The 20,198-nt window shown below is 38.7% G+C and overlaps 1 protein-coding gene across 2 annotated transcripts in view; it reads left to right on the forward strand.

Moving 5' to 3' along the window:
* LOC139467935 (uncharacterized) overlaps positions 1–20,198 on the forward strand; it is a 133,877-nt gene that overhangs the window by 38,162 nt on the left and 75,517 nt on the right. For both annotated transcript variants that reach the window (XM_071249527.1, XM_071249528.1), the window contains exons 52-74: positions 129–317; positions 499–630; positions 950–1,135; positions 1,381–1,515; positions 2,465–2,653; positions 2,765–2,896; positions 3,019–3,204; positions 4,054–4,188; positions 4,309–4,485; positions 4,609–4,737; positions 4,943–5,134; positions 5,988–6,113; positions 6,337–6,522; positions 7,134–7,259; positions 8,263–8,445; positions 9,463–9,588; positions 9,948–10,139; positions 10,293–10,427; positions 10,806–10,991; positions 11,178–11,321; positions 11,447–11,638; positions 12,402–12,533; positions 12,657–12,842. In XM_071249527.1, coding sequence (XP_071105628.1) covers positions 129–317; positions 499–630; positions 950–1,135; positions 1,381–1,515; positions 2,465–2,653; positions 2,765–2,896; positions 3,019–3,204; positions 4,054–4,188; positions 4,309–4,485; positions 4,609–4,737; positions 4,943–5,134; positions 5,988–6,113; positions 6,337–6,522; positions 7,134–7,259; positions 8,263–8,445; positions 9,463–9,588; positions 9,948–10,139; positions 10,293–10,427; positions 10,806–10,991; positions 11,178–11,321; positions 11,447–11,638; positions 12,402–12,533; positions 12,657–12,842 — 3,696 coding nt within the window. The remainder of the gene's footprint in view (positions 1–128; positions 318–498; positions 631–949; positions 1,136–1,380; positions 1,516–2,464; positions 2,654–2,764; positions 2,897–3,018; positions 3,205–4,053; positions 4,189–4,308; positions 4,486–4,608; positions 4,738–4,942; positions 5,135–5,987; positions 6,114–6,336; positions 6,523–7,133; positions 7,260–8,262; positions 8,446–9,462; positions 9,589–9,947; positions 10,140–10,292; positions 10,428–10,805; positions 10,992–11,177; positions 11,322–11,446; positions 11,639–12,401; positions 12,534–12,656; positions 12,843–20,198) is intronic.

The following is a 20,198-nucleotide window of genomic DNA, read 5'->3' on the forward strand; positions in this document are numbered from 1 at the left end:
AGTAGTCAGTTCAGTCATTGCTGGAACAGTTATTAGGGATTGAAGATAAAATATACTTTGCTTTTGTTTTCTGTTTTAAAATCTACTTTGCCAAATACGTGTAAATAACAAAAGGGATTGATGTTCAGTTCCAGGTGTATGCTCAGGATGGCGGTACCCCTCCACTGCGTAGTCAGTTTGCCACAGTTCGCATCAATGTGACACGGAACAACTTTCCTCCTGTGTTTATCAATGAGCCATACAGCCAGTCACTGCTGGCAACCGCAAGTGCAGGAGATGGTGTAGTCCGAGTTTCAGCCCCTGATGCAGATACTGAGGTTTGTATGTCAGCATGTCTGTGAATAGTAGTATCAGTATAATGTCACAACAGTTGATGGGCATCAATATCTTAGTCTAAAGAGACATTGGACTGGATCCTCTTCAGTTTTATTAATGTTGACGTTACAATGTGAAGTTTTCGCAGGTTTCCTTATTAATGGAGATATGTGTTTGTTTCAGTTTCCCTTCAATGATGTAAAGTATGATATCATTGGCGACGACAATGCTCAAAACATCTTCCAGATCGATGAGTCCAGTGGTCAAATTTCTCTTCGCAACACCTTTGGTGGTGATGGTGCTGAGCTTTACCGGGTATGTTCACCTACAGAGTGTACACATTATGGAAGGGTGTGGGCATGCTTACAAATTGTTTGTACAGTGAGGAGGGAAGGGGTGCCCAGATCATGATGTTTGTCCCAGACAGAAGTAGTTATGCCAAGGATGTTTTTCACATCAATAATATAAGCATGAGGTCAAACCTTGAATTTCATTTAAACATTTTGCCTTTGATTGCCTTTTATCTTTAAATTCCTTTTGAGATTTTTCTCTCTGCAAAATTCAATATCTTCTCGACATCCGTCTTCCCACCACATACAGGCATTTTATGTACATTTTGCTTGTTATATTTCAGATCCGAGTACGAGCACGAGATGGTGGCAACCCACGTCTGTCAGACATCACTGTTGTGTCCGTCAATGTAACCCGTAATCTCCGTGCACCTGTTTTCAACACCCCCTCTTACACTGCAAGGATTCTGGAGATCACAAACTTTGGGGAAGTTTTCGTATCAGTCTCAGCTCAAGACTTAGACACATCGGTATGTATTGCATGATTGAGATGTTGAAATGTTCATGTAACCAATTCACTGTTTCAAGAATATTACAAAGACACTTATATTTCATCATTACTGTCTATTAATATATTTCTTATATTCATGTTTCGTCGGAAGTACATTAAATGAGGTAACAAAAGTTAATAGGTAATTCATTTTTAAGAAGCTACATTGCGTATCATTGTAATTTGGTTCTTAAAATTATTTTGGCAAACACTTGAATGTTTCAGGCCCCCAACAATTTATTGACTTACCAGCTAACGGGTAACTCTGAATGTCAACGATACTTCGGCATTAACACCAATGGAGGCTTGTATGTGCAAGCTGATCTTGTCGCAGATCCCACCAGGGCTTCACTCTACACTGTAAGTAGATAACATAAGGTGGCGCCCTTCCCCCATTTTTATCCCCCTGCATCAGGCTTTACTATTTTCTGGAATTTTAACCAAGGGCAGGTAGTCCTCACTGTTTTCCCCAAAGTGAAAGTACAAACTGCACATGAGCATGATATATGTGCGGTAGATACCAGAGACAGCTACGTTTTTACTTTCAGAATTCAAGAATTGAAAGGATCAACTGTGTCATTTCAGACCAAATCAAAACACCAGCAGCATAATGCTTGGGTGGGAGGGGGGAACTGTAAACTCTACATATCTAATCTGTAGACCACTGTTTGCATATATTTGTATCATACTTGGGGAGGTAATATGCATTTCATTAACTAAAAGTCTAAAACTGCACATGTTACCCAACAAGGGTCACCAAATATTGTATTTATCTTAATTGTTACTCTGTTTGAACATTAACATTTTGGAAATTCATTCAATGAGATACATCTTCATGAGTAGAGATGAACTTGTTTTATGACATCATTCTTTTTTTCCATGATAACTATATGTCATAGTGAAGCTTTTATAAAATATCATTTTACTTGAAATATTAGTATTCTCTGATATGTCTATGAGCAATTATTTTATCTGTAAAGAATTGACTTCTATATTTTTGTCTGTTTATGGAGATATACACTTTGCATAAATAAAGAAATATTGAAGTCAATTTTTAAGAATAAATAAGTTAACAATAATAACTTCATAGGCTGCTTATTAATGTTTAACATACAAAACCGTAGACAATTATACAAAGTCAGTGACATTGTTCAATAATGCAACACAAGCAGCTAGACAATCAGTCTCAGCATTAAAAACCCTGCTCAGTAATCCAATAGAATACCATGGAATCACTTGTGATTTAGTCATTTTAATTTCGATATAGCCTGTTCACAATGGGAGTAGAATGATTTTATGTGTGTTTCAGTGCCAAGTATCAGCCCAGGACCAAGGCAATCCTCGACGGGACTCCACCAACCAGGCCACAGTGAGCATCAATGTGATCAGAAACACAGCCCCACAGTTCATTGGTCTGCCATACAATGCTGTACTGCAGAGAAATGTCACCACTGGCACTGTCGTCGGGACATTCGCAATCAGCGATAGCGATACAGATGTAAGTTGAGGTACCATTTGGCACAGGTTGAATTTGTTAATATTGCTGCTTTGTACAGACCGTTGGGATGAATGTCCGTCAACATGTGTAGTGATATTTGTTGTTTTTCAGGCACCTTTCAATGAACAGAACTACAGGATACTTGGTGATGGCAATGCCCCTGCGTTATTCAACCTGAATGGAAACAACGTAGTGGTTACTAGCGCAACTGACCTTGCTGCAGAAGCTCTCAGTTCATATACGGTAATTAAAGTTTGCAGTCACAAGATGTACATTTTTTTAAGTCAGATGACAAAGTGTTGTTTTTATGCTTTTTTAGACTGAAACAATTGTAAGCAAATTTAACTGTATTATTTCACTTTCAGGTTCGTCTTGAAGTGAGAGATGGCGGACGGTCTGCCCTGTCGGCAACAGCTGTGATGAACATTCAAGTGATCCGAAACCTTGCAACACCCATCTTTAGTAATTCGTTCGTTGAACGTAATGTTAATGAAAACTATCCAGTGGGTGGACTCATTACTATCCTCAATGCAACTGATAATGACCCTCAGGTAGGAACTCAAGGAGTCATTATAGCATACATCAAGGACTCTAAATATTCACCCTGCTATTTTGTTTCCTTAGAGTAGAAAATGTGACAGAATACTGAATTGTGTATGCAGTGTAAAACGACAATCCTGCATTACGTAGGTGCACCAAATGAGCGAATTCTGAATTGCAGTGTGTAGCATGAGAGAGTACTGAATTGCGTACGCAGTGTAAAACGACAATCCTGCATTACATAGGTGCACCAAAGGAGCGAATTCTGAATTGCACAGTGTGTAGCATGAGAGAGTACTGAATTGTGTACGCATTGTAAAACGACAATCCTGCATTACATAGGTGCACCAAAGGAGCGAATTCTGAATTGTACGGTGTGTAGCATGAGAGAGTACTGAATTGCGTACGCAGTGTAAAACGACAATCCTGCATTACATGGGTGCACCAAAGGAGCGAATTCTGAATTGCACAGTGTGTAGCATGAAAGAGTACTGAATTGTGTACGCATTGTAAAATGACAATCCTGCATTACATAGGTGCACCAAAGGAGCGAATTCTGAATTGCACAGTGTGTAGCATGAAAGAGTACTGAATTGTGTACGCATTGTAAAACGACAATCCTGCATTACATAGGTGCACCAAAGGAGCGAATTCTGAATTGCACAGTGTGTAGCATGAGAGAGTACTGAATTGTGTACGCAGTGTAAAACGACAATCCTGTATACATAGGTGCACCAAAGGAGCGATTTCTGAATTGATTAGAGAATACTGAATTCACATTGTAACTTATTGTAAATTATTATGTTGACTGATGTAAAAAAATTGGATTTAAATTTATGCTAATGAATGTGTATTTCCAGGCTCCCAATAATGTGCTGACATATCTAGCCCTTAACCCAAGCGGTCCAGAAGCTGAATACTTTTACGTCAATCCCATCAATGGAGAAGTTCGTACACAGAAGTCTTTCACTGGGTCAGCAGTCAGGCAGTTGGATGTAAGTTAAACTCAGTTTTTCTTTCAATATATGTCGGATCATGCACATATCTGTGAACTTCACATGTTGATTTTGGAATCTGGAAGCATAAAGTATGCTGTGTTGTGTTTTTTGTTGTAGTTTTTGGTGAGGGTCCAAGATGGTGGTAGCCCCCCCAAGACAGCTATAGCTACAGTGCGTGTTAATGTGGCTCGTGATGACCAGTCACTGGCTTTCCGGCAGACCAACTACGTGTATACAATTGTGGAGAACACCCCTGTCACAACCAATATCCTCAATGTTGAGGCTATACCAGGGGTAAGACCTATCACAGTTGGCAACTTTGTCAGATTTTTGTCTATTTGAAACATAGTCTTTATAATACTTTTTGCTGTTTCTGCCATGATTGCATGAAATATATATTTTATGTTTTGTCTGCAGCCTGATGTGACATACCGGCTTACTGGCTACAGTGATTCGGGAGATTTCTTCAGCGTCAACCCTAGTAATGGGCAGATAACTCTCATCAAGGACCTCACAACAGATGTTTCAAGGCGGACAACTTTCTATGTACGAGTCAAGATTATTTCTTTTACAATTTGTTAATGTTTCTAAACTTTCTCTCATATAATTAGTAATAGGTAATCCTTTTACAGATCCCTGATGATAGGATACGAAAAGATTATAATTAGCATCTAGTTATGCTTTGAGGATAATACAGTATGTAGAAACTAAACCTATTAAGTTAACCTGTGATTGCTTGTTTTTTCCTCAGCTGCAAGTTGAAGCAGAGAAGCAGTTCACTGTCAACCTTCAGAAGGCCACTTCCAATGTCACCATCACAGTAACAAGGAATCCAAATGGTCCTGTCTTCAATGAAACTGACAGCGTCTATGAGGTGACGATTGATGAAACCCGTGAACTGGGATCGACAATCCTTCAACTGTATGCTCCTGATGCTGATCGGGTAGGTTTATTTATATGAACATATCTTTATGGAAGTTACCTCAAAGATTCTTATCCCTCAATTAAGCCAATTTTGTTGTAAATGTATTAGACCCCAACACACCTATTGAAAGATGTGCATTTTCTTTAAATTTGGAATTATGATTATGTTATATTTACCTGATGTATTACATGTTATCCATGCTGTCAATTGAATTGCAGTTTAACGATGCATTATCTAGATGTTATGAATGTACAGATGTATGTACCATATATTGCTGTGTGTAAAGCGAGTTTTTCGTACATGGAATTACCATGTCAGCAAGTCCGTAATGAAGTACACAAACTAATCATGTAATTACACTGTCTGGTTATAAAAACAGTTCATTATATATCTGGACTTACCTTTGTAATCTATTTTATTAATTTTATTCAAAATTTCATTCAATATTGTTTATTTTAAGTTTGGCAAAATTGTATGTGAAGTGATAACTCGCATAACTCACCGTTATTTACAGCAACCACGGTCATATTACCGCTATTGACGCCTTGAAAGGAATTTTAGTTGATAGAGAATGGATATATACATCATAAATGCCATCGGCAGTGATTAGTCAAATTGTTCCATATGAAAAAAATATCAGGCAATAGCAGTCAGCTGTACCAAAGTGCTACGCTTATGGTTATTAATTTATTTCAAATATATATAGTAAAATACTACTATGATATTGGAATAGTACAAATTTCCAAATTTCCCCATTGTTTAACATTACAAGGTCAATTTATCTTTACCTGGGCAAGTAAAACTTTTTAGTTTAGTTCTAACCCTGTAAAATATATCTGATCATCATTTCATCAATGCTTTGTTAATACAGGATACAGTTCGCTATGAAGTGATAAACTACCAGACTGGAGAGACAGATTTCTTCTACCTAGGACCTTTCAGCGGCCTTGTTCGTGTTGCCAAACCTTTGACATCCACCAACACCAGGAGGTTTGAGGTAACCTGCTTTCTCTGTTGAACCACTCTCTTCAAGTGAATGAATTTTGCTTGTCAGATGCCAGCTGTAGTGATTAATCAAGTGATATATCAAAAACAATATTCCTTAACAGATTTCTACACACTGAATCCCTTATCACCTATCAACATGTATATACAAACCCGATAAGTATCGGTGATTTTTAGATGAAACAGATTCTTTATGTTGTTTGAATGTTTTCCAGTTCACAGTTCGGGCAAGGGATGGAATGAATCCAGAAAGATCCTCAACTGCCAGCGTCATTGTCATTGTCCAAGGTGACAACCAGCCACCAGCATTCATCAATGAACCATATAATTCTGGGATCAACTTCAATGATCCTGTTGGAACCCGTGTGTTTACTGCACAGGCAATGGATCCTGACAGGATTGTAAGTTAGGACACCTATGTCACTAATATGATGTTTTCTTAACTTCTATATGTTCATGTATGTTATGCTAAAATTAAGTCTTGGTTCTCAGGTATTGCTGCATCATCAAAATGTCTGCTACAAGTTTCATTTTTATTTCCATTTAAAAAAATAAATCCTTGAATATATCGCGTCTTGAAGACATGACCCTGGCATTGAAATGCAGCAATACTAAAAACAATGTAAAATCCAATATAGCATGCAGTTACTTTCCTTTATGTGCACACTGCTTTACTGCGCATCTCATGTTCTGGTCATGGCATCAATTGGAGTTTGCGTGTTTGTTTGCAAGTTTGGTCAATGAAAACATGAAATGTACGATAAAATATCACTAGAATTGATGATTTACAAATTCAATGGTATTTGTGTACTGTATGCCAGACAATGTTTTATATGCAGAGGTTGAGATTACATGTGTATTTGTATTTGTGTATAATAGCAATCAGCTGTTCACACATGTTTGATTTATACAAAATTAATTTTGATAACTTTAATAGTATGCATGTCAATAAACACGGTTGGGTCATCCATGATGTCACAGTTACCATGTTAAATATAATAAACTGTTTCAGGGAGCAATGAATTACGAGCTGACCGGACAGTACTTATCAGCACCAGCCTTTTTCCGTGTGGACAGAACTTCGGGTGAAATATTCCTGTCTCAGTCAATAGCTGCAGAGAGTGCTTCTTCTTACACCGTAAGTGTCTAGAACACTGAAAGCTGCATTATCATGGGAGTTTCCATGTCCTGAGATCATTCTTCCATTGTGAGTTCTTCATATCATGTTAGTTTCTTGTGACACTGTAAATCCTTGCTATCATGTGAGTCCCAAGTGACACTATTTTTAAGTCCCTTACAACACTGGAAGTGCTGCAATATTGCCGATGCAATGTAAAGTTATTCTCACCAACACACACCAAGTGAAAGGATAGAAATTTACACTAACCTGGACCAGCTTTGTTAATGTTAAAGGTATCCTAAGGGCTTGTAGAATTTCAAACATTACCTCTGTTATTGCTATATGTTATTACTATGCAGGTTTGTAAACTTTCTTGGTTAGTTTCTATCCCTGAAGTGTGCACCATTTGTGCTTCTCATAAGAGGCGACTGAATAGATTGGGTGGTCATGCTCAGTGACAATTTGTTTGTCATCTGTCCTATGCTCATCTGTCGATGCTGATGATGTCAATAACATGAGTTAGTTACATCATGTAGCTGGAGTATTGCTGAGTGTATCCCATATGATGTAAGTGCCATCATTCGCTGCACTTCAACATAGCATGATGCTCAGTAAATCCCATCATGTCAGATAATCCCTGTCTACACTGTAATTGCTACATTCTACTTTGAGCTCCTTCACCCACTATATGTGCCTTCAGACACAGTTACACAGTTACATACTTTCAAGCACACAACAATAATTGTCATAGGTGTTATGAGTATGCACCTGTACTACATACAACACATATTTTGGTCAATAATCTGCCCATTTGCAATTGCAACAGATTGAATATGGTGACATGCTAGGATCATTTCCAAAGTAGGAATAACAAACTTTCTGACATCTTTCTTTCTCCGGTAATACACCCACCAGGAGGCATTTACTTGCATATAACAAAATAACTACTTTTACACACTGTCATGATCTCTTTATGCAGTGTCAATAGCCTAGTCAGTAATCTCTTTGTTTTCTATTCCAGCTTGGCCTGTCCACATTTGACTCTGCTCGCCCTAACAGAAAAGACTTGACCAACCTGACCATCACAGTAAATAAAAATCCCAATGCTCCAGTTTTCACAACGGCATCCTATGACAGAACGATCTCAGAGACATACGATCTTGGTGTGTCTGTCATCCAGATTGAAGCCAGTGACCCAGATGGAGTAAGATATATTATTTGTCACATTTTCATTGGCAGGAGTTATCATCATTGAAACAAATTAGGAATAATTGAATTGTGTGTTCATGTTCATGGATTGATATATATATATATAATAGAACCTTTAGTAACTGTTTATCATTAATTTTAGCACATCTGTTCGAAAGTCAAGTGCTGCGTATGTCATGCTTGTCAAGGCAGCCATATTAAAAAGCTATTTATGGTCATTTTGCAGTTGTTATTCAAAATGTAATGAAATGTGTATGCGTAGTTAGTAGTGGGGTTGAATACATGTTTTGTTTTTATATTTTTAATTTAAACCTATATTTGACATTTACTCTTTGGACTATATTACTAAATTCTCTCAAAATGCATTTTCTCACGCTGTAATCATCATCTCCTTGGGAAGCTTTTCCCCAATGATGGCATCTGAATTTTCAAGAGGTTTGAATCTGATTTTCAATGTGGTTGCTATGGAATCTATAATGAAACACCTCCATCATTTCTGCTCAAAATGTACTGTTATGCTTTTAAATTCTCAAAAATACAATTTTGCTCTGTAAACATCTCTGAAATTGCCAGACTAAGGAAGCTTAACTTCGGCATGTATGTTTCTCTTTATGATGACATCATATCTTGTTCAAATCATTGGTATTTCCTGTTTCTTTGACAGTAAAATCCCAGCAATTTGAACAAAATATGGTGTATGATTCTTCAAATTAGGTAAAGGTTCAGAGTTGACATTGTGTAAAGCTAATGTAACATACTGTTGTGTCATTCATTCTTGCAGATTTGGAAATATTGTGGAATTTTAGTTACATGTTTTATTTTTTTAAATACTTTTGTACTCCATATTTATGCAGAAAATATTTGAGAAACAATGCTGACAGAAACTTTTATTAAGCGGCTGTCTTTGTGCACAGTTTAAACAGTTGACTTCATATCCTGGTGAGCTAGTGAAGTAACCTTTAAATGTGACTTTTTAACCATTATTTGATTGGTTTACAATTGTCTATTGCAGCAAACCCTGAGCTACTCAGTAGAGGCGGCGACTCCCGCAGGCTGTGATTCCTACTTCCTGCTTGGAGCTTCAGGCCTCATAGTCGCTTCACGTGCTCTCACAACCTCCACATTTCCCCAGTGCACGGTTGGTATATAGTTATTATCAACATATATCTATAACACTATTTTGTGCTCATGCGAGCTATGTGGACAAAATGTAAGTGCATGTTTGCAATCTCTTATTGTTTTTTTTTGGTTGTGAAAAGTACAATTTTATTAAATGCAATTCTTCACTAGGGTTACTCATTTATTGGTGCTTCAGAATTTACATAGTGTATGACAGTTTTGTCAATAGCAATACTTATCTTAATATATGTATGTTCACACTAAGTATTCGTAACTTTCCTTTTGTACTTTTGATTTTTGTAATACGGACTATGTATTATATTTATCATTCCCTGTCTCAGAATCTGTGGCAAATAATCCACTGTTTTCTTCTTATAGTTGAACCTGAGAATCCAAGACAATGGTTTTCCTGTGAGACAGAGTGCTGGTATCGCCACAGCAACAATCAGGATTGATAGAAACCTCAATGCTCCTGTAATTGGAGGTGGTCCATATACCAGAACCATTCCTGAGAATCAAAATGTTGGATTTACAGTCTTCCAGATCCAAGCCAGTGATGCTGACCAAGCAGTGAGTTCCTTGAAAATGTGATATATCCAATACGCCTTGTGTTGGTAATTTATGAATGTTATTAATACCCCAATTTAATGTCATCTGTTCAGTATTGCAATAACTGATTTGTTTCTCCAGTTCTATTCTGATTGTTGTTGCTTTAAATTGCAGAACACTGCATTCTCACAATTGGAATACAGTTTGATTGGAGATGACAATACTGGCAATTTCTTTGAAATCAACAGCCAGACTGGTGTGTTCACAGTCCGAAGTCCTCTTGACAGGAATAATATAGACAGATATGTGGTATGTCTTCATTTCCCTCAGACTTATTGTATGAATGGATTTTTGGATAGCTGGTTTGTATGGGTTAATGCCGACAGTTTACTGCTGTAAAGGAATTTTCTTGTGATCTCCAACATAATGCAGATTCGAAACTATCTGTGAAATAAAGTCAACTGAATTTTAAACATGTCTATGTGCAATTGGTTATATAGTGAAGATGTAAAACCATCAATAGAATTTCAACTAAGGTTTTGACAGGAAGATGTGTTACTAAGGAGCCAGATAATGCAGATCTATCCATGAATGAAACTCAAGTGTAGTCGTAAATGAAGATTTGTCGTTGATACTGAGGTGTGATTCTGATTACTGTTGTTTAACATGTTTCAAATTGTTTTTTAGGCACGAGTGGTTGTAAAGGATGGTGGATCTCCAAGAAGGAGTGCTTCTATCACTGGAATTGTTGCTATTTTGAGGAACCTCAATGGTCCTGTATTTGACAGAAGCTTTTATAATGTGACCATTTTCGAGACTCAGGACCTTACTGGCAGTATTGAGCGTGTCACAGCAACAGATGCAGACAGAGCTGTAAGTTGGAACTTACTGACTTGTGACATCAATTTGATGTTTGTTTTTAATATGTTTCTATGTAATTTCAATAGTCAAAGTACACATTTTGCATTGTAAAAATGACTAAATGATGTCTGAGGGATAATGCCAGCTGTATTGTTGGTGTGAAACAGTGTGGTACATGCAGTTCATTTTCTGTTTCAGGGTCCTCAGAGTGAATTCACCTTTTCACTGGCAGACTTGACCGGGAACTTTGCCTCCACATATTTCCGAATTGATGCATCAAGTGGCAATATCTATGTTCGCTTGCCTCTCACCCAGGACCCGTCGGACATTCCTTCTATTGAGGTGAATACTGACATAGGATTAGTGCATTATCAGTGTGGACTGCAATATTATATATTTGATTCAAGCCATTCATGTTTTGTTTTTATTTCATTTCACTAATCTTGTTTGTACGTTCTGACTTTCAGTTCTCAGTTGGAGCCACTGACCAAGGTGTACCACCACAAACATCCACGCCAAATGCACGTGTGCGTGTCAACATTATCCGCAACCAGTTCCCCCCTGTCTTCCAGAATGAGCCCTACACTGCAAGCATTGATTTCACTGCTCCCACTAACTCCCCAGTGACAAATGTGCTGGCTACAGATGCTGACACCAGTGTACGTATAAGTAGTTCACATCGTAAACTGTGGGGAGTCTATTGGGAAAGTGTTCACCACACTAAAGACATTAGTCTAACTTCCATATGATCCTAAACTTAGAGCCACTTCATAGTGTCCTACTCTGTGATACTGTAATAAATGCAAGGAAGCAACTCTCAGTCACTTGTTTTGAAGAAGAAAGCAGTAGCAGTTTTGTTTGTGTTCATGGTATTCCTGTAACAATATTTTAGTGAATTTTGTTTTATCCCTGTGAAATGGGTTTTCAGAGGCTTAAGAATCATTCGTAGTTTTCTCACTAATCACAAGAACAACTGTAGAACATCTCACTCACTTATAATAGACAGCTTTATCTAAAAAACAAGCCATCATCTGGGTATTCACAATGTCTGTGTCATGCCACACCTGTTGTTATTGCACGAATAATCACGATAAATATGGCCGTACAAAAACATATGTCCAAAAACCTATAATTGTCAAAAACATATGATGCAACGATACTCAAATATATTTTCAACTATCATTTCAATATATTGCTATGCATTCAAGTTGATATGACCTAGATTTCAACAGATTCTAATTTTGTCAAATTTTCTGCCTGAACTTGTGCACATGGATTGTTTGGAGCATTGAGTCTAGAGGCCAACCTGGATTTTATCATGTTCTAATTTTATTTATTTCTAAATTTCTTATTTCATTATGTGTGGATGTATTATTTTAAATGAACGAATTGTTTTAGCATAACCGTTCTTTTTCTTTTCAGAGTCCCTATAATGTGGTCACATATTCTCTGATTGGTGATGGTGTGGCACTCAGCTTGTTTTCAGTGAATCCTGGCAGTGGAGCCATCAGTACTCGAACTACCCTTTCTTCTGATAATAGAGAACAATATGTGGTGAGTTCCTTCCTATGTTTATCTATTCCCAGATGTATAGTTGTTTACCTACATGTTATTTGCCCTTTTTCAGAACATTGATGATGTAGGTGTCACTATTGATATTACTTTTATTTAACTCAGCTTCGACTTGTGGCCACTGATGGAGGAACTCCACAACTCACGGACACATCAACAGTGCTAGTAACTGTAAACAGGAACTTGAATGCTCCACGACTGCAGCCTCAAAACTACAGTGTGGAAATTTTGGCCACACAGACTATCTCCATACCCATCCTCACCATCAACGCTGTTGATAGTGATGCCCAGGTGAGATCAAGCTTTATTCGTATCGTTATTAGGGCTCCAAGCCGAAAGGCTGTAGAGCCCTATTGTAATCGTTCGATTTATTAGGGCTCCAAGCCGAAAGGCTGTAGAGCCCTATTGTAATCGTTCGATTTATTATTATTATTATTATTAGGGCTCCAAGCCGAAAGGCTGTAGAGCCCTATTGTAATCGTTCGATTTATTATTATTATTTATTATTATTATTATTATTATTATTTATTATTCCGCCGATTTTTGTACCAGGCCTAGCAAAATAACCACTTGCCTGGTTGTGTTCAAATTTTGTATGTGTATGTGGACTGTTGGGTACTAGTGCCCGCCAAAAACCCAAGGCCGTAGACCCAAAGGCCAAGGGCAGATAACTGAAAAACAAGTATTTTTTGACGATATATTTTGCCCTGCTGCTCCACAACCGTTTGTCCGTTTACTTTCAAACCTTGCATGTATCTGCTGCTTCAGTTCTTTGATATTTTTTGTTCTTTGACTTTGGTCATTGGTCACGTGGTTTGGCAGCCATATTGGATTCAAGGTTTTCACAGGGTTTTTTGGGCACCTGTCCTCAAATACTATCTCCTCTGAATCCACTGCATGAAATGATTTCAAACTTTCTGAGAATTGTCTCCATACAGAACACAACAAATAAGCATAGCCATTTTTCGGTATCTTTTGTAGTTGCGGCCATATTGGATTTTGATTTTGATCATTTTTTTCACCGAAATTTTACTTTTAAGATCATAGCTTGTAAGGTTCTTGACAGAAACTATTGAAAGTTTGCATGAAACTTTGAGACTATATGCAGCTCATTTTGTCCTGGGTTGCATACTGAAAGCACCACTGCTTGGTGTGGTATTATTCGATTTAAGTAAAAAAATCAGACTTGAGTACAAATACTGAAGGAAGCGCCTCATAAATCTACTATAAACCCCCATTCACTGGCTTTGCAGATACCCTCGCGTTCTCCACAGCCTTGTTCAATATTATGTGTACTACCCTTGACGACCAGAGTTAGAATTGGCCTTTTTCAACCGATGCTTGTCTCAAGCGGCAACTATGCTTGTCACAGGAGGCGACTAATCGGATCGGGTGGTCAGACTCGCTTCAGACTTGATTCTTCATTTCTCAATTGCCAACTGCTACGGTACCTTATTTTTGACAGCGTTGTTTAAAGCAAACCATTTGCGGATTAGGATATGGTCGAGGTCGGAAATTGGTTTAGTACACTCTGGGAAACTGTGGCACAAGCCAATTTGGTAGCGGTAATGTCCTGCAAACCGTGACTATCTTTTGACGGAGTTGGTACAAGCAAACTATATGCGGATTCGAACATGGTCGAAGTCAAACATGGGTTAAGAACACACTGGGACACATGTGGTGATGTCTCACAATCGGTTCATTACATTTGACGGCGTTGGTACAACCAAACCATTTGGGGATTCGAACATGGTCGAGGTCTAACATGGGTTAAGAACACACTGAGACACGTGTGGTGATGTCTCACAAGCGGTTCATTACATTTGATGGCCTTGGTACAACCAAACCATATGCGGATTCGAACATGGTCGAAGTCAAAAATGGGTTAAGAACACACTGGGACACGTATGGTGATGTCTCACAAGCGGTTTCTTACATTTGATGGCGTTGGTACAAACAAACCATTTTGGGATTCGAACATGGTCGAAGTCAAACATGGGTTAAGATCACACTGGGACACATGTGGTGATGTCTCACAATCGGTTCATTACATTTGACGGCGTTGGTACAACCAAACCATTTGGGGATTCGAACATGGTCGAGGTCTAACATGGGTTAAGAACACACTGGGACACGTGTGGTGATGTCTCACAAGCGGTTTATTACATTTGATGGCCTTGGTACAACCAAACCATATGCGGATTCGAACATGGTCGAAGTAAAAAATGGGTTAAGAACACACTGGGACACATATGGTGATGTCTCACAAGCGGTTTATTACATTTGATGGCGTTGGTACAAGCAAACCATAAGCGGATTCGAACATGGTCGAAGTCAAACATGGGTTAAGAACACACTGGGACACATGTGGCGATGTCATGCAAGTGGTTCCTTACATTTGATGGCATTGGTACAAACAAACCATTTGAGGATTCGAACATGGTCGAAGTTGGAAATTGGTTAAAACATCCTGGGACACCCAGGTCAATTTAGTAGTGGTGATGTCTCACAAGAGGTTCTTTACATTTGACGGCGTTGGTACAGGTAAACCCTTTGAGGATTCGAATATATGAACGAGGTAGGGAACAGGTTTAGCACTTTATCTCAGCAATGTGACAGGAACCCGGGGCCCGGACGAACGCAGAACGCTAATCCGTTTGACTGGAGCCCAACTGACAAAGAAGTTACGGCCTGTTAAAGTGTCACCAAGCCGAAAGGCTGAAGAGTCCCAGTGTTAGCGTTTGATTTAATATTATTATTATTCCGCTGATTTTTGTACCAGGGCTAGAAAAATAACCACTGGCTCGATTTTGTTCACATTTTGTGTGTGTATGTGGACCGTTGGGTACTAGTGCCCTCCAAAAACCCAAGGCCGTAGGCCCAATTAAAAGCCAAGGGCAGATAACTAAAAGAACAGAATATTTTGAAGATATGTTTCGCCCTATTGCTCAGCAACCGCTTATCTGATTACTTTGAAACCTTGCATGTATCTGCTGCTTGAGCTGCTTGACATTTTTTTGTTCTTTGACTTTGGTCATTGGTCACGTGGTTTGGCAGCCATTATGGATTCAAGGTTTCCACAGTGTTTTTTGGGGTACCTGTCTTTAAACACACAGAACTCCGAGTCCACTGCATGAAATGCTTTCAAACTTTTTGATAATTATCTCCATACATAACACATTAAACTTTAGTAGCCGATTTTGGAATTCTTTTTTAGTTACAGCCGTATTGAATTTTGATTTTGATCATTTTTTTCAACGAAATTTTGCTTTAAAGATCATATCTTGTAAGGTTCTCCACAGAAACTATTGCAAGTTTACATGAAGTTAGTGTGCCATATGCATCTCATTTATTGTTATTGGTTGTATGCTAAAAGTAACACCGCTTGGTGGTTATATTTGATTTATATTTGGGACACCCCTGGAACACGCAAAATTCGTAGCGGCGATTTCTGGTGACTATCTTTTGACAGAGTTGGCACAAGCAAACCTTTTATGGATTCGAACATGTTCGAGGTCGGAAATGGTTTTAGAACAGACCTGGACACCCTGGCACACGACATTTTCCTTGCGACGATACCCTGCAAGTGGTGCCTACATTTGACGGATTTGGTTCAAGGAAACCCTTTGAGGATTCGAACATGGACGTTTGGGCACAGTATTTCTTGGAGCCCGCCATTGCTGCTTGCAGCTTTAATTATTATTAGGGCTCCAAGCCGAAAGGCTGTAGAGCCCTATTGTAATCGTTCGATTTATTATTATTATTTATTATTATTATTATTATTATTATTATTATTTATTATTCCGCCGATTTTTGTACCAGGCCTAGCAAAATAACCCCTTGCCTGATTGTGTTCAAATTTTGTATGTGTATGTGGACCGTTGGGTACTAGTGCCCGCCAAAAATCCAAGGCCATAGGCCCAAAGGCCAAGGGCGGATAACTGAAAAACAAGTATTTTTTGACGATATATTTTGCCCTGCTGCTCCACAACCGTTTGTCCGTTTACTTTCAAACCTTGCATGTATCTGCTGCTTCAGTTCTTTGATATTTTTTGTTCTTTGACTTTGGTCATTGGTCACGTGGTTTGGCAGCAATATTGGATTCAAGGTTTTGCCAAGGTTTTTTGGGCACCTGTCTTCAAATACTATCTCCTCTGAATCCACAGCATGAAATGATTTCAAACTTTCTGAGAATTGTCTCCATACAGAACACAACAAATTAGCATAGCCGTTTTTTTATATCTTTTTTAGTTGTTGGCCATATTGGATTTTGATTTTGATAATTTTTTTCACCAAAATTTTACTTAAAAGATCATATCTTGTAAGGTTCTCCACAGAAACTATTGAAAGTTTGCATGAAGTTTTGATACTATATGTACCTCATTTTTTTTCTGGGTTGCATACTGAAAGCACCACTGCTTGGTGGTATTACTTGATTTTAGTAAAAGTTATTGAGTACAAATTGACTTGAGTACAAATACTGAAGGAAGCGCCTCATAAATCTACTATAAACCCCCATTCACTGGCTTTGCAGATACTCAAGCGTTCTCCACAGTCTTGTTCAATATTATGTGTACTACCCTTGACGACCAGAGTTAGAATTGGCCTTTTTCAACCGATGCTTGTCCTAAGAGGCAATTATGCTTGTCACAGGAGGCGACTAATCGGATCGGGTGGTCAGACTTGCTGACTTGATTCTTCATTTCTCAATTGCCAATTACTACAGTACCTTATTTTTGACGGCGTTGTTAAAAGCAAACCATTTGCGGATTAGATTATGGGAAACTGTGGCACACGCCACTTTGGTAGCGGCAATGTCCTGCAAACGGTGACTATCTTTTGACGGAGTTGGTACAACCAAACCATGTGCGAATTCGAACATGGTCGAAGTCAAACTTGGGTTAAGAATACACTGGGACACATGTCATGATGTCTCACAAGAGGTTAGTTACATTTAACGGCATTGGTACAACCAAACCATTTGGGGATTCGAACATGGTCGAAGTCAAACATGGGTTAAGAACACACTAGGACACGTGTGGTGATGTCTCGCAAGCGGTTCCTTACATTTGATGGCGTTGGTACAAGCAAACCATTTCAGGATTCGAACATGGTCGAAGTTGGAAATTGGTTAAGACATCCTGGGACACCCAGGCACATGTCAATTTAGTAGTGGTGATGTCTCATAAGAGGTTCCTTACATTTGACGGCGTTGGTACAGGTAAACCCTTTGAGGATTCGAATATGAACGAGGTCGGAAACAAGTTTAGCACTTTATCTCAGCAATGCGACAGGAACCCGGGGTCCGGACAAACGCAGAACGCTAATCCGTTTGACTGGAGCCCAAATGACAAAGAAGTTACAGCCTGTTTAAGAGTCACCAAGCCGAAAGGCTAAAGAGCCCCAGTGTTATCGTTTGATTTAATATTATTATTATTCCGCCGATTTTTGTACCAGAGCTAGCAAAATAACCACTGGCTCGATTTTGTTCAAATTGTGTATGTGTATGAAGACCGTTGGGTACTAGTGCCCTCTAAAAACCCAAGGCCGTAGGCCCAAAGGCCAAGGGCAGATAACTACAAATCAAGACTTTTTAAAAGATGTATTTCGCCCTATTGCTCCGCAACCGCTTATCCGATTACTTTGAAAACTTGCATGTATCTGCTGCTTGAGCTGCTTGACATTTTTTGTTCTTTTACTTTGGTCATTGGTCACATGGTTTGGCAGCCATATTAGATTCAAGGTTTTCACAGTGTCTTTTGGGTACGTGTGTTCAAACGCAAACAACTTCGAGTCCACTGCATGAAATGCTTCCAAATTTTTGGAGAATTGTCTCCACACACAACACAGCAAATTCTAATAGCCGTTTTTGGATATCTGTTTTAGTTGCGGTTGTATTGGATTTTGATTTTGATAAAAAAAATTACCGAAATTGTACTTTAACGATCATATCTTGTTCGCTTGTTGACAGAAACTATTGCAAGTTTACATGAAGTTAGTGTATCATATGCATCTTATTTTCTGTTCTTGGGTGCATGGAAAAAGTAACAACACTTGGTGGTAATATTTGATTAAAATTTGGGACACCCCTGGAACACGCCAATGTCCTGAACACGGTGACTAATTTTTGACAGAGTTGGTACAAACAAACTCTTTGAGGATTCGAACATGTTTGATGTCAGAAATGGGTTTAGAACAGACTTAGCACACGCCAATTTCGTAGCGGCAATACCCTGCAAGTTGTGCCTACATGTGACGGATTTGGTACAAGGAAACCCTTTAAGGATTCGAACATGGACGTTTGTGCACAGTGTAACTTGGAGCCCGCCATTGCTGCTTTGCAGCTATATTTTATTATTATTATTATTTATTATTCCGCCGATTTTTGTACCTGCCCTAGCAAAATAACCACTAGCTCGATTTTGTTCAAATTTTGTGTGTGTTTGTAGACCATTGGGTACTAGTGCCCGCCAAAAAGCCAAGGCCGTAGGCCCAAAGGCCAAGGGCAGATAACTGAAAAACAAGTATTTTTTGACGATATATTTTGCCCTGTTGCTCCACAACCGTTTGTCCGTTTACTTTCAAACCTTGCATGTATCTACTGCTTCAGTTGCTTGACAATTTTTGTTCTTTGACTTTGGTCATTGATCACGTGGTTTGGCAGCCATATTGGATTCAAGGTTTTGCCAGGGTTTTTTGGGCACCTGTCTTCAAATACTATCTCCTCTGAATCCACTGCATGAAATGATTTCAAACTTTCTGAGAATTGTCTCCATACAGAACACAACAAATTAGCATAGCCATTTTTCGATATCTTTTGTAGTTGCGGCCATATTGGATTTTGATTTTGATCATTTTTCTCACCGAAATTTTACTTTTAAGATCATAGCTTGTACGGTTCTTGACAGAAACTATTGAAAGTTTGCATGAAACTTTGAGACTATATGCAGCTCATTTTGTCCTTGGTTGCATACTGAAAGCACCACTGCTTGGTGTGGTATTATTCGATTTAAGTAAAAAAATCAGACTTGAGTACAAATACTGAAGGAAGCGCCTCATAAATCTACTATAAACCCCCATTCACTGGCTTTGCAGATACCCTCGCGTTCTCCACAGCCTTGTTCAATATTATGTGTACTACCCTTGACGACCAGAGTTAGAATTGGCCTTTTTCAACCTATGCTTGTCTCAAGAGGCAACTATGCTTGTCACAGGAGGCGACTAATCGGATCAGGTGGTCATACTCGCTTGATTCTTCATTTCTCAATTGCCAATTGCAACGGTACCTTATTTTTGACGGCGTTGTTTAAAGCAAACCATTTGCGGATTAGCATATGGTCGAGGTCGGAAATTGGTTTAGTACACTCTTGGAAACTGTGGCACACGTAAATTTGGTAGCGGTAATGTCCTGCAAACCGTGACAATCTTTTGACGGAGTTGGTACAAGCAAACTATATGTGGATTCGAACATGGTCGAAGTCAAACATGGGTTAAGAACACACTGGGACACATGTGGTGATGTCTCACAAGTGGTTCATTACATTTGACGGCGTTGGTACAACCAAACCATTTTGGGATTCGAACATGGTCGAAGTCAAACATGGGTTAAGAACACACTGAGACACGTGTGGTGATGTTTCACAAGCG

The sequence above is a fragment of the Haliotis cracherodii genome, unplaced genomic scaffold, assembly GCF_022045235.1.
Source record: "Haliotis cracherodii isolate W230 unplaced genomic scaffold, xgHalCrac1.p SCAF_2, whole genome shotgun sequence".
Classification (NCBI taxonomy): Eukaryota; Metazoa; Mollusca; class Gastropoda; order Lepetellida; family Haliotidae; genus Haliotis; species Haliotis cracherodii.